The following is a 15253-nucleotide window of genomic DNA, read 5'->3' as shown; positions in this document are numbered from 1 at the left end:
TCAGGGGGTGGAGATGTGCAGTGTGGTCAGGGGGCGGAGATGTGCAGTGTGGTGAGGGGGTGAAGAGGTGCAGTGTTTAGTGACTTGCTGCACCCCTTGTGTTTGTGCAGGAATGGCCTATCACAGGCGGTATCTGGAATCTTGGCACCACTGCGTACCCAGAGATCATCGTTACTGGGTAAGAATCTCCCCAGCACTGACAAGGTTTCTTGTAAATACTCTCATCAATAATCAGGATTTTTTCAGTGGACGCAATCCATCGCATAGGAGATCATCTGTATGTACTGAGGAACTGCATGACGTAAAGCACTGTACACACCTGCAGTCACTGCACGCTGTTTGTGGTGATTCTCACATTCAGTACAAGCATATCCTCTAATGCACCATAGCAAGGTTTCGCTGTCTTAATACTTCTCAAAGCTGAAGATTCATTACACCTGTATTTAGACAACGCTCTGTGAGCTAAAGCACATCCCTCCTGTCCTGATAGCTGTTACAGTGTGTCAGTGCAGGTAACATGTATCAGACTAGCATCTATAAATGATTGTCTAGACTGGACAAAACTGTAACAAACCCTCAGCAGTGAGAATATTCCACTTACTTCAGCTGGTGACATAGCAGAGCTGTCCTTACATCATGATCATGTGTCTTCACCCACAGCTGGACTGGACGCTCGTCCTCTCTATGGTGCTGGTGACTTTTTGCTTCTGTATTTGTCCTCCAGTCCAGGCAGCAGCGCCCTCTCTTGCCCTATCACTGACTTACATCTCCTCCTTTATCTTCACAGACATGCAGATGGCTCTGTTAAATTCTGGGATGCCTCAGCCAGTAAGTACCCTATCATACCACAGATAAATGTCATGTGACCTGTACCCCCTGACCTCCTTAGACCTCGGGGTGCTTGCAATCAATTGACTGAGGACTATATATACAGCTACCAGAGAGGGAAGGAGAATAACTGAGGACTATATATGTACAGCTACCAGAGAGGGAAGGAGACTGACTGAGGACTATATATGTACAGCTACCAGAGAGGGAAGGAGACTGACTGAGGACTATATATATATATATACAGCTACCAGAGAGGGAAGGAGACTGACTGAGGATTATATATGTACAGCTACCAGAGAGGGAAGGAGACTGACTGAGGACTATATATACAGCTACCAGAGAGGGACGGAGACTGACTGAGGACTATATATATACAGCTACCAGAGAGGGAAGGAGACTGACTGAGGGCTATATATATACAGCTACCAGAGAGGGACGGAGACTGACTGAGGACTATATATATACAGCTACCAGAGAGGGAAGGAGACTGACTGAGGACTATATATGTACAGCTACCAGAGAGGGAAGGAGACTGACTGAGGACTATATATACAGCTACCAGAGAGGGAAGGAGACTGACTGAGGACTATATATATATATACAGCTACCAGAGAGGGAAGGAGACTGACTGAGGGCTATATATATACAGCTACCAGAGAGGGAAGGAGACTGACTGAGGACTATATATATACAGCTACCAGAGAGGGAAGGAGACTGACTGAGGACTATATATGTACAGCTACCAGAGAGGGAAGGAGACTGACTGAGGACTATATATGTACAGCTACCAGAGAGGGAAGGAGACTGACTGAGGACTATATATACAGCTACTAGAGAAGGAGACTGACTGAGGGCTATATATATACAGCTACCAGAGAGGGAAGGAGACTGACTGAGGACTATATATATACAGCTACCAGAGAGGGACGGAGACTGACTGAGGACTATATATACAGCTACCAGAGAGGGAAGGAGACTGACTGAGGACTATATATATACAGCTACCAGAGAGGGAAGGAGACTGACTGAGGACTATATATACATATATACTGCTTAAGATCAGGGAGACATTGTAGCATCTAAACCCCACCATGTACAATTTCTATAGTGCCTTTCATTGTCCCTCTCAGACTGCCGCTGATCTCGGTGGCACCGCTCAGCTTGGTGATGCCGCTGGTCGTACCCTCCTCCTCCTCCTATTGTATTTCTCTCCTTTTGTCATGGTCTCTGCTCACATTTCCACATCTGTTACTGATTAAATTTTACTTGATCTTCTGTAAACAGAAAATGACTGAAGGAAAGAGTCTGGAGCGATTCTTCCACGTGAGCGGAGCGAGCAGCCACTTATCTCCCTCGGTTAGGTTCCAGCTTGTGCCTGGAGATGTTGACTCCACTTCATTTGGCCGCAGCTGGAGCAGCTCCTCGTAGCGGCAATCGCTTCCACACAATGAACTTTCCGCTGATCCACAGCTCCAAAAATAAACTCAGCAGAGGTGACAAATGTCACAGACCTCTCCTTGCCTCCCTGTAAACGCTGCTCGCCCCGCTCACCCACATCGCGCTCCTCGCATCATTTATTCCATTGTTTGCGGGAATTAAATCTTCTCGGTTCACAGAATACTTTACATGTCTGTACAGAGAAGAGAACTGATGGAGTAACTGAGCTGCCTGCACATCACGGAGAGCGCAGGACGGCCCCTCCGAATATCGGCAACATATACATGCAAGAAACCGCTGAGATCTGACACACACACACACACCCCCCAGCTGCAGAGAAATAGGAATCATTCCTTCTAACTAAAAATTACACTTTTACACCATTAGAACCAAACATTGTGTTCACCTCTGTCCTCCTCCAGACCCCTTTGTCTCTCTCCAGCACCTCTGTCCTCCTGCAGACTCCTCTGTTCCCCTCCATACCCCTCTGTCCTCCTCCAGACCCCTTTGTCTCTCTCCAGCACCTCTGTCCTCCTGCAGACTCCTCTGTCCTCCTGCAGACTCCTCTGTTCCCCTCCATACCCCTCTGTCCTCCTCCAGACCCCTCTGTCTCTTTCCAGACCCCTCTGTCCTCCTCCAGACTCCATTATCTCTCTCCAGACCCCTCTGTCCCTCTCCATACCCCTCTGTCCTCTTCCAGACCCCTCTGTTCTCACCAGATCCCTGTGTTTACTCCAGGCCCCTCTTCCTCCCTCCAGACTCCTCTGTCCTCCTCCAGACTCCTCTCTCACCCAACAGTACCCTCTGGCCACTCCAGACTCTTTTGTCACCCTCCAGGCCCCCTTTTCCCCTTTCAGACTACTGCGCCCTCCTTCAGACCCCTCTATAGACTCCTATGTCCCCCCGCAGACCCTTCTGTCCCCCATCCAGACTCTTCTTTCCGTCTCCAGATCCCTCTATAGTCTTCTCTGTATCTCTCCGGACCACACTGAGCTACGTTTCCCCTTGTTATCTCATACACTAAGTCAGTCAGGTCACTTTTTTTGGGTCTCATTCAAGTCTTGATTTGTCTTCATGTCATTGTTAGATCCATGTGCTGTCGGTGTCACTGACCAGGTATTGTCTTCACGATGGTGTCCTGGTGCAGGCATCAGCCCTGTGGTTTTATGTAATGTCTTACAGCCAGTCTGCAGATGCTGTACAAGCTGAAGACATCCAAGGTGTTTGAGAAGCAGAAAACAGGGGAAGGCAAGCAGACAGCGGAAATAGTGGAAGACGACCCCTTCGCCATCCAGATGATGTCTTGGTGTCCGGAAAGTAGAATTTTCTGTGTAGCGGGAGTGTCAGCCTACGTTATACTCTATAGGTTCAGCAAACATGAGGTGGTAACGGAGATAGTGGTAAGTGTCCACAATACTGGGGCCCACATGTACAAGCTTGTTCCTTGGAGATTTCCTATTCTGCAAAAAATTGAGTTTGTTAATCCCAATCAGGGGCAGAACAAGTGACCATTGGGCCTCATAATTATAACAGAGCCCGAATGTAGTATAACCACTTATATGTATACAGCTGATGCCTAAGAGTTATGTGTCTCCATGGTAAAAGACAACAAACAAACCCAGTGTAGTCCGATCCTACCGTCATACTCTCCACCATCTGCCCCTTATTCCTTCCTAGCATACGTGTGGTATATTAGTAGGGAATAGGGGACACATGAGACAAGCTTGTTAATACTGTGTTCTAGGTTATGCATGGGGATAATACACACAGTGATGTCACAGTACAGGATAATACACACAGTGATGTCACAGTACAGGGATAATACACACAGTGATGTCACAGTACAGGGATAATACACACAGTGATGTCACAGTACAGGATAATACACACAGTGATGTCACAGTACAGGATAATACACACAGTGATGTCACAGTACAGGGATAATACACACAGTGATGTCACAGTACAGAGATAATACACACAGTGATGTCACAGTACAGAGATAATACACACAGTGATGTCACAGTACAGAGATAATACACACAGTGATGTCACAGTACAGGATAATACACACAGTGATGTCACAGTACAGGATAATACACACAGTGATGTCACAGTACAGGATAATACACACAGTGATGTCACAGTACAGGATAATACACAGTGATGTCACAGTACAGGATAATACACACGGTGATGTCACAGTACAGGATAATACACACAGTAATGTCACAGTACAGGATAATACACAGTGATGTCACAGTACAGAATAATACACACGGTGATGTCACAGTACAGAATAATACACACGGTGATGTCACAGTACAGAGATAATACACAAAGTGATGTCACAGTACAGGGATAATACACACAGTGATGTCACAGTACAGAGATAATACAGTGATGTCACAGTACAGGGATAATACACACAGTGATGTCACAGTACAGGATAATACACACAGTGATGTCACAGTACAGAGATAATACACACAGTGGTGTCACAGTACAGGATAATACACACAGTGATGTCACAGTACAGGATAATACACACAGTGCTGTCACAGTACAGAGATAATACACACAGTGATGTCACAGTACAGGATAATACACACAGTGATGTCACAGTACAGGGATAATACACACAGTGATGTCACAGTACAGGGATAATACACACAGTGATGTCACAGTACAGGATAATACACACAGTGATGTCACAGTACAGGGATAATACACACAGTGATGTCACAGTACAGAGATAATACACACAGTGATGTCACAGTACAGGATAATACACACAGTGATGTCACAGTACAGAGATAATACACACAGTGATGTCACAGTACAGAGATAATACACACAGTGATGTCACAGTACAGGATAATACACACAGTGATGTCACAGTACAGGATAATACACACAGTGATGTCACAGTACAGGGATAATACACACAGTGATGTCACAGTACAGAGATAATACACACAGTGATGTCACAGTACAGGGATAATACACACAGTGATGTCACAGTACAGGATAATACACACAGTGATGTCACAGTACAGGATAATACACACAGTGATGTCACAGTACAGAGATAATACACACAGTGATGTCACAGTACAGGGATAATACACACAGTGATGTCACAGTACAGGATAATACACACAGTGATGTCACAGTACAGGATAATACACACAGTGATGTCACAGTACAGAGATAATACACACAGTGATGTCACAGTACAGGATAATACACACAGTGATGTCACAGTACAGGATAATACACACAGTGATGTCACAGTACAGGATAATACACACAGTGATGTCACAGTACAGAGATAATACAGTGATGTCACAGTACAGGATAATACACACAGTGATGTCACAGTACAGGGATAATACACACAGTGATGTCACAGTACAGGATAATACACACAGTGATGTCACAGTACAGGATAATACACACAGTGATGTCACAGTACAGGATAATACACACAGTGATGTCACAGTACAGAGATAATACACACAGTGATGTCACAGTACAGGATAATACACACAGTGCTGTCACAGTACAGAGATAATACACACAGTGATGTCACAGTACAGGATAATACACACAGTGATGTCACAGTACAGAGATAATACACACAGTGATGTCACAGTACAGAGATAATACACACAGTGATGTCACAGTACAGAGATAATACACACAGTGATGTCACAGTACAGGATAATACACACAGTGATGTCACAGTACAGGGATAATACACACAGTGATGTCACAGTACAGAGATAATACACACAGTGATGTCACAGTACAGAGATAATACACACAGTGATGTCACAGTACAGAGATAATACACATAGTGATGTCACAGTACAGGATAATACACACAGTGATGTCACAGTACAGAGATAATACACACAGTGATGTCACAGTACAGAGATAATACACACAGTGATGTCACAGTACAGAGATAATACACACAGTGATGTCACACACATATCATACACATAACAGAAAAATAACACACACATAAGTCATCCCCTATGATGTGACATCTTAGAATACAAATAATGAAATATATAATGATGTCATGTGTTCTCTTTATAATGTCCCATTGCATAAGTAATGTAGCCATGGCCCAAAGTAAAGCTGCAGAGCAGAGATCACACTCTCAGGTAGCCGCAGGGCTTTATAGTAAGACTATGGCCGCATTCAGTTTCCACCTTGTCTTCCGTCATGTATAATCAAGACTATATACACCTTCTATCTCCATAGACATGACTTGTTGGGCCCTATGGTAGGGGCCCCTCTGTCGGCCATTGTTACAACGTACTGACCTGCTCCTTGTGTTTCACTCTGCTATTATTAATCTTTTTGTTTCCTGTAAGTCCCTAGAAGTTCGGCTGCCATATGAGATAGAGGACATCATGACCCCTGACCCGGACAGTATCCCTCCATTTCCTGAGCCTACAAGTCAACCCCTGTCCTCAAAGAGCAGAAACCTGGCGGGTAGCGCCAACACTGTGACAACCGAGGGGCCCTTGAAGGACAGTATACCTTGTCTGAGGTTTGTACACATGGACACAGCGCTATAGGCTCGTGATATTGTCTCTGCTGTGTGGATTCACTGTAAAGAATCCTTCCTGTGCTGATGATTGCTACATACATTCAGACCCCCATATTCATTTTAGACCCCAGAGCGGGTCCAGCTAGGCTTTCAGTATCTGATCGGTGGAGGTGCAGTATTTGGAGCCCACACTGAATATCTGACCATTCTGCTTCCAGGCACCAGAGTCATCTCTACTACTATTCATGTAATAGACACGGAGCTGAGGCACCCACTGCAGCTGGTAACATCCAACACTGGGACGTGACCGCGTGTCGGCCCCTGCTGATAAGATACTGATGACCAATCCTGTGTCGGCCCCCACACTAGACCCCTGTATTAATAACATATATGAGGATAGTGGCCTATTAGGGATGACTGACGTGATTTCACCCTCTGACCGGTCACTATGTTGAAGTCTCAGGGGTCAGTTCTTGCCGGTGTCCCCGGCACGGTTCAGATTCCTTGTGTGTGGTTGATGTTTTGTGTCTGCGATTACACGGGCAGAGATTGCACATACAGGATCTAATACGCGGAGATTACAGTCATTAGCGACGCGCACAGGAGGCGGCACAGAGTGGCCTAATAACCGCAGCGCACTGGCAGCGAACGAGCCTTGAAAGCTGTAATTTAAGAGCAATTACTGGATTATTCAGAGAGCGGCGCGTACAAAAGCCTCGGCGGCGTCACAATTAACCGCATTCAACGTTCCTCCATTTGTTGAAACAACAAATCATTTTCTGTAATTTTAGGTTTCTCTTCTGTTGATTTTCTCTATAAATCTGTTTGTTCACCAATTATTCCAGAAAGAAGTGATACGGCGTTGTGCCGAGGGAGGGGACACCTGTGATATACCTGCACTGCATAGGGGGCAGACTAGTCCTGCTCACACAGGGCCGTGCATTGTCACAGTATATCAGAGCTTCTTCTTCTAGCCTCTGTAGATCAACTAGAACAATTCTATTTACTGACAGCAAGCAGTGATCTCGAAAATGAGAACAGATGGAAGCACAAAGTATATGAGAAGCTGTATAACATCCTATAGTAACTATAGGCACCATAGGTAGGGTCATAGCACATACTGTTCATGTGTTCTCCTCCTGCTCAGTGTGAAGAGTCGGCCTGTGCGGATGCCCCCCGGATATCAGACAGAACTTGTAGTACAGCTCGTATGGACCGATGGAGAACCTCCACAGCAGATCACCAGCCTGGCGCTCAGCTCTGCCTATGGCCTGTGAGTACACATTACATTCCTACATATGTGAACATACATTGGTACACATAAATATACATGTGTGTGTGTGTATGTATGTATGTATATATATATATATATATATATATATATATATATATATATATATATACCTCCCAACCGTCCCGATTTCCACGGGACATTCACGATTTCGGTGTCCTGTCCCGCGGTCCCGGTCGGCGGGAGGTATGTCCCGATTTCAACTCAGATCTGTGTCCTCCAGATGCAGATCTGAGTTGAATACATACGCGACTAAAGTAAGAAGCTGTCACAGCTCGGCTCCTTGCTTTGCCGCGGCGCTCCGGCTAGTGGCTGTGTAGGCGCGATGTGATGACTCTGTTAGTGAGACTACGGAGAGAGTGGCAGGGGAGCGTTGGAAGGTGAGTATAAGTGTTTTTTTGTGTTAAACATTGAGGTGGAACATAATGAAGGGGGGCATGAATCTGGGGGCAGAGATGGGGGGGCATGAATCTGGGGGCAGAGATGGGGGGAAATGAATCTGGGGGAAGAAGTGGGGGGACATATTTCTGGGGGCAGAGATGAGGGGACATGAAACTGTGGGCAGAGATGGGACATGAACCTGGGGGCAGAGATGGGGGGGGGGCATGATTCTGGGGCAGAGATGGGGGGACATGAATCTGGGGGAAGAGAAGAGACAGGATTCTGGGGGCAGAGATGGGGGGACATGAATCTGGGGGCAGAGATGGGACAGGATTCTGGGGGCAGAGATGGGGGGACATGAATCTGGGGGCAGAGATGGGACAGGATTCTGGGGGCAGAGATGAGGGGACATGAAACTGGGGGCAGAGATGGGGGGACATGAATCTGGGGGAAGAGATGGGGCGACATGAAACTGTGGACAGAGATGGGGGACATGATACTAGGGGAGAGATGGAGGGGGGGATATGAAACTGAGAGCAGAGATGGGGGGGACATGAAACTGGGGGAGAGATAGAGGGAGGACATATAATTTACCGGTGACTGTAGGAGGATTATACTGTGTGGGGGCACATGAAAAATGAATGAGAATGGGCGGGGTCAACATAAAAGTGGGTGGAGCTAAATTTGCAGCGGCGCGCTGCACACTTTGTCCCTCTTTCAGTTCTTCAAAAGTTGGGAGATATATATATATCGTTACTGTTACTTTGATAAATTTGGGTAGTATGCCTAACAGCTGGGTATTATACATAATAACCAATCAAGGTGGTTAATGTAATAAATATTTAATATTTTAAAGGATTAATCACATTAACGTGTTATGAATAATATCCTGCACCCTCTGGTTAGTATGATAAATGTCACTTTTATGCAGGTTTCAACCTGTCTTAGTTGCACGTGGCATCTGATTCCTGGCTTCCATGTCAGTCGAGATTGAGCGTTTATTGAGTGCAGATGCCTTGTGTTATCTAGATATGGATTCCGGTCGCTTTAACACAATGAAGGCTCGTTATATATATATATATATATATATATATATATATATACACACATATGCATGTAAATATACATAGGTACACATAAATATGCATGCACATATATATATACTGTACTGTATACATACAATCATAAATATACAAATGTAAAAACACACATAAACACATGCAGGCACATATGTATATTCACACACACCTAAACGCGCATGAAGCTATTGATGCTGAGGAAGGGTCAGCGCTGTGAACGTCACGCCCTGTCCTGATGCTGTGAATATTTCTGTCTCTCCTGGGTGATGACCGGTGCTGTAACCTCTGCGTTGTTTCAGAATTGCCTTTGGAAATTGTAACGGCCTGGTTGTGGTGGATTACATACAGAAAACCATCCTGCTCAGCATGGGGACAGCCTATTTATATGGAGCCAGCGACCCGTACCAGAGACAGCCCCGCTCTCCCCGCAAGAGTAAGCAGTTCCCTGCAGGTATGTGGTGCAGAAGTCTATGTACATCCTGCATGACGTTATACAGCTGCATGTGAACCGCGTGTTCCTCCCACTGCGCTCACCAACACTTACTTATGTGTAGTCTCGTCTCATAGTTGTCCATGTCTCCTCCAGGATCTCTGCATGTCTATATGTCTAATCTATGACCCCAACAAACATCATCATCATCCTGTACTCCATATCCCACGTACAGTCCTATGAAAAAGTTTGGGCACCCCTATTAATCTTAATCATTTTTTGTTCTAAATATTTTGGTGTTTGCAACAGCCATTTCAGTTTGATATATCTAATAACTGATGGACACAGTAATATTTCAGGATTGAAATGAGGTTTATTGTACTAACAGAAAATGTGCAATATGCATTAAACCAAAATTTGACCGGTGCAAAAGTATGGGCACCCTTATCATTTTATTGATTTGAATTCCCCTAACTACTTTTTACTGACTTACTGAAGCACAAAATTGGTTTTGTAACCTCAGTGAGCTTTGAACTTCATAGCCAGATGTATCCAATCATAAGAAAAGGTATTTAAGGTGGCCAATTGCAAGTTGATCTCCTATTTGAATCTCCTCTGAAGAGTGGCATCATGGGCTACTCAAAACAACTCTCAAATGATCTGAAAACAAAGATTGTTCAACATAGTTGTTCAGGGGAAGGATACAAAAAGTTGTCTCAGAGATTTAACCTGTCAGTTTCCACTGTGAGGAACATAGTAAGGAAATGGAAGACCACAGGGACAGTTCTTGTTAAGCCCAGAAGTGGCAGGCCAAGAAAAATATCAGAAAGACAGAGAAGAAGAATGGTGAGAACAGTCAAGGACAATCCACAGACCACCTCCAAAGAGCTGCAGCATCATCTTGCTGCAGATGGTGTCACTGTGCATCGGTCAACTATACAGCGCACTTTGCACAAGGATAAGCTGTATGGGAGAGTGATGAGAAAGAAGCCGTTTCTGCACGTACGCCACAAATAGAGTTGCCTGAGGTATGAAAAAGCACATTTGGACAAGGCAGCTTCATTTTGGAAACAAAAATTGAGTTGTTTGGTTATAAAAAAAGGCGTTATGCATGGCGTCCAAAAAGAAACAGCATTCCAAGAAAAACACATGCTACCCACTGTAAAATTTGGTGGAGGTTCCATCATGCTTTGGGGCTGTGTGGCCAATGCCGGCATCGGGAATCTTGTTAAAGTTGAGAGTCGCATGGATTCCACTCAGTATCAGCAGATTCTTGAGAATAATGTTCAAGAATCAGTGACGAAGTTGAAGTTACGCCGGGGATGGATATTTCAGCAAGACAATGATCCAAAACACCGCTCCAAATCCTCAGGCATTCATGCAGAGGAACAATTACAATGTTCTGGAATGGCCATCCCAGTCCCCAGACCTGAATATCATTGAACATCTGTGGGATGATTTGAAGCGGGCTGTCCATGCTCGGCGACCATCTAACTTAACTGAACTTGAATTGTTTGTCCAAAATACCTTTATCCAGGATCCAGGAACTGATTAAAAGCTACAGGAAGCGACTAGAGGCCGTTATCTTTGCAAAAGGAGGATCTACTAAATATTAATGTCACTTTTCTGTTGAGGTGCCCATACTTTTGCACCGGTCAAATTTTGGTTTAATGCATATTGCACATTTTCTGTTAGTACAATAAACCTCATTTCAATCCTGAAATATTACTGTGTCCATCAGTTATTAGATATATCAAACTGAAATGGCTGTTATAAACACCAAAATATTTAGAACTAAAAATGATTAAGATTAATAGGGGTGCCCAAACTTTTTCATAGGACTGTATGTTCAGCTTGTTCCTTAGAAATAACAGCTACATTAACTATCCTGTATTACACTTGAGAGCTGCACTCACTATTCGGCTGGTCACTGTGTATATACATTACATTACTTATCCTGTATTATACTCCAGAGCTGCGCTCACTATTCTGCCGGTGCAGTCACTGTGTACATACATTACATTACTTATCCTGTATTATACTCCAGAGCTGCGCTCACTATTCTGCTGGTGCAGTCACTGTGTACATACATTACATTACTTATCCTGTATTATACTCCAGAGCTGCGCTCACTATTCTGCTGGTGCAGTCACTGTGTACATACATTACATTACTTATCCTGTATTATACTCCAGAGCTGCACTCACTATTCTGCTGGTATAGTCACTGTGTACATACATTACATTACTTATCCTGTATTATACTCCAGAGCTGCGCTCACTATTCTGCTGGTACAGTCACTGTGTACATACATTACATTACTTATCCTATATTATACTCCAGAGCTGTGCTCACTATTCTGCTGGTGCAGTCACTGTGTACATACATTACATTACTTATCCTGTATTATACTCCAGAGCTGCGCTCACTATTCTGCTGGTACAGTCACTGTGTACATACATTACATTACTTATCCTGTATTATACTCCAGAGCTGCGCTCACTATTCTGCTGGTACAGTCACTGTGTACATACATTACATTACTTATCCTGTATTATACTCCAGAGCTGCGCTCACTATTCTGCTGGTGCAGTCACTGTGTACATACATTACTTATCCTGTATTATACTCCAGAGCTGTGCTCACTATTCTGCTGGTGCAGTCACTGTGTACATACATTACATATGTTGAGGTTCTGGAGCTCTCCCCTGCACATACACATACATGTGCCTACAGGGGGCGCATCCTGTCACTCCAACCTCACTTATGTCTCCAGCTTTGAACGAGAATTATCAAAAATGACCCATCACATGTCAGGTAATAGAGCGCAGTGTACGGAACAGGGACAGGGCCATCAGTCACACCCCGGGCACTCCGACAATCTCAAGCAGGAGCCTCATTAACTCCGCAGTGTCAGGAAACATCACCCCAAATATGACACAGAGCAGGAAGCAGATCCTCTGATGACTTCATTTGGCTGTCAGATGTGCGCAGATACCAGAGGCCGGGCGTACATGACATACAGCAGGAACTGACTGCAGACCGGGGGCCCAGGAGGAGCACCATGTACTGCTGCAAGATATAGCGTCTACAGCAGACTAGCTATACACTGAGCTATATGTACTCAGCGGTATAAACAGAGCTATATGTACTCAGCGCTATACACTGATTACAGTGTTGGCCAAAAGTATTGGCACCCTTGCAATTCTGTCAGATAATACTCATTTTCTTCCAGATAATGATTGCAATCACAAATTCTCTGGTATTATTATCTTCATTTAATTTGTCTTCAATGGAAAACCACAAAAAAAATTGTCAAAAAGCCAAATTGGATATAATTCAACACCAAACATAAAAAGGGGGTGGACAAAAGTATTGGCACTGTTTGAAAAATCATGTGATGCTTCTGTAATTTGTGTAATTAACAGCACCTGTTACTTAACTGAGGCACCTAACAGGTGGTGGCAATTACAAAATCACATGTGCAGCCAGTTGGATTAAAGTTGACTCCACCTCTGTCCTGTGTCCTTGTGTGACCACATTGAGCATGGAGAAAAGAAAGAAGACCAAAGAACTGTCTGAGGACTTGAGAAGCAAAATTGTGAGGAAGCCTGAGCAATCTCAAGGCTACAAGTCCATCTCCAAAGACCTGAATGTTCCTGTGTCTACCGTGCGCAGTGTCATCAAGAAGTGTAAAGCCCATGGCACTGTGGCTAACCTCCCTAGATGTGGACGGAAAAGAAACATTGACCAGAGATTTCACCGCAAGATTGTGCGGATGGCGGATAAAGAACCTCGACTAACATCCAAACAAGTCCAAGCTGCCCTGCAGTCCGAGGGTACAACAGTGTCACCCCATACTATCCAGTGTCAGCGTCTGAATGAGAAGGGACTGTATGGTAGGAGACCCAGGAAGACCCCACTTCTTACCCAGAGACAGAAGCCAGGCTGGAGTTTGCCAAAACTTACCTGAGAAAGCCAAAACCGTTCTGGAAGAATGTTCTCTGGTCAGAGGAGACAAAAGTAGGAAAAGGCCTCAACATAGAGATTACAGGGAAAAAAGAGGCCTTCAAAGAGAAGAAGACGCCCCCTACAGTCAGACATGGCGGAGGGGCCCTGATGGTTTGGGGTTGCTTTGCTGCCTCTGGCACTGGACTGCTTGACCGTGTGCATGGCATTATGAAGTCTGAAGACGACCAACACATTGTGCAGCATCATGTAGGGCCCAGTGTGAGAAAGCTGGGTCTCCCTCAGAGGTCAGGGGTCTTCCAGCAGGACAAGGACCCAAAACACACTTCAGGTCAGCACTAGAAAATGGTGGTGAGAGAAAGCCCTGGAGACTTGTAAAGTGGCAGCAATGAGTCCAGCCCTGAATCCCATAGAACACCTGTGGGGGAGGGGGAGAGATCTCTTGGTGGCAGTTTGGAGAAGGCCCCCTTCACATCTCAGGGGGGACCGCGAGCAGGTGCCAAAGAAGAAGGGTCTAAGATTCCAGCAGAGCCTTGTAAGAAACTCATTGCTGGTTAGCGGGAGCGGTTGTGCGCAGTTATTGTGTCTAAAGGTTGTGCGACCAAGTATTAGGCTGAGGGCGCCAATACTTCTGTCCGCACCAGTTTTGGAGTTTTGTGTAAAATGATCAATGATGTGACTTTTTTTTCATTCTCTTTTGTGTTTTTTCATTGCAAGCAAAATAAATGAAGATATTACCAAAGAGTTTGTGCACCGAGTATTATCTGACAGAATTGCAGGGGGGCCAATACTTTTGGCCAGCACTGTATATGTACTCAGCGGTATACACCGATCTATATGTACTCAGCACGATACACTGAGCTATATGTACTCAGCGGTATAAACAAAGCTAAACGTACTGAGCTGTATACTCTAAGCAGTACTGAGCAGTATAGACTGAGGTATATGTATTCAGCCATATACACAGAACCATATATACTCAGCTATACACACTAACCTATACGTACTGAATGAGAAGGGACTGTATGGTAGGAGTGATCTATATGTACTCAGCGCTGTACACTGAGCTAATGTACTGAGCAGTATACACTACGTTATACGTATTGAGCTGTATTCACTGAGCTAATGTACTGAGCAGTATACACTAAGCTATACGTGCTGAGCTCTATACACTGAGCTATGTGTACAGTAGAATAGCGACAGATGAATTGTTAGTTACTGTGGCAGAGTTGGATCCTCCTCTTCATCTCACCATCTGCCATCAC

General features: G+C 44.7%; 1 protein-coding gene across 9 annotated transcripts in view; it reads left to right on the top strand.

Moving 5' to 3' along the window:
- Window positions 1–15253, top strand: part of STXBP5L (syntaxin binding protein 5L) — a 160761-nt gene that overhangs the window by 104693 nt on the left and 40815 nt on the right. For all 9 annotated transcript variants that reach the window (XM_075263342.1, XM_075263343.1, XM_075263338.1 and 6 more), the window contains 6 exons: window positions 111–178; window positions 788–828; window positions 3451–3668; window positions 6660–6838; window positions 7986–8111; window positions 9889–10040. In XM_075263342.1, the coding sequence (XP_075119443.1) occupies window positions 111–178; window positions 788–828; window positions 3451–3668; window positions 6660–6838; window positions 7986–8111; window positions 9889–10040 (784 nt within the window). The remainder of the gene's footprint in view (window positions 1–110; window positions 179–787; window positions 829–3450; window positions 3669–6659; window positions 6839–7985; window positions 8112–9888; window positions 10041–15253) is intronic.

Source organism: Leptodactylus fuscus, chromosome 2 (genome assembly GCF_031893055.1).
Source record: "Leptodactylus fuscus isolate aLepFus1 chromosome 2, aLepFus1.hap2, whole genome shotgun sequence".
Lineage (NCBI taxonomy): Eukaryota > Metazoa > Chordata > Amphibia > Anura > Leptodactylidae > Leptodactylus > Leptodactylus fuscus.
Note: the sequence above shows the minus strand (reverse complement) of the source record. Positions and strands in the feature narration are given on the sequence as shown.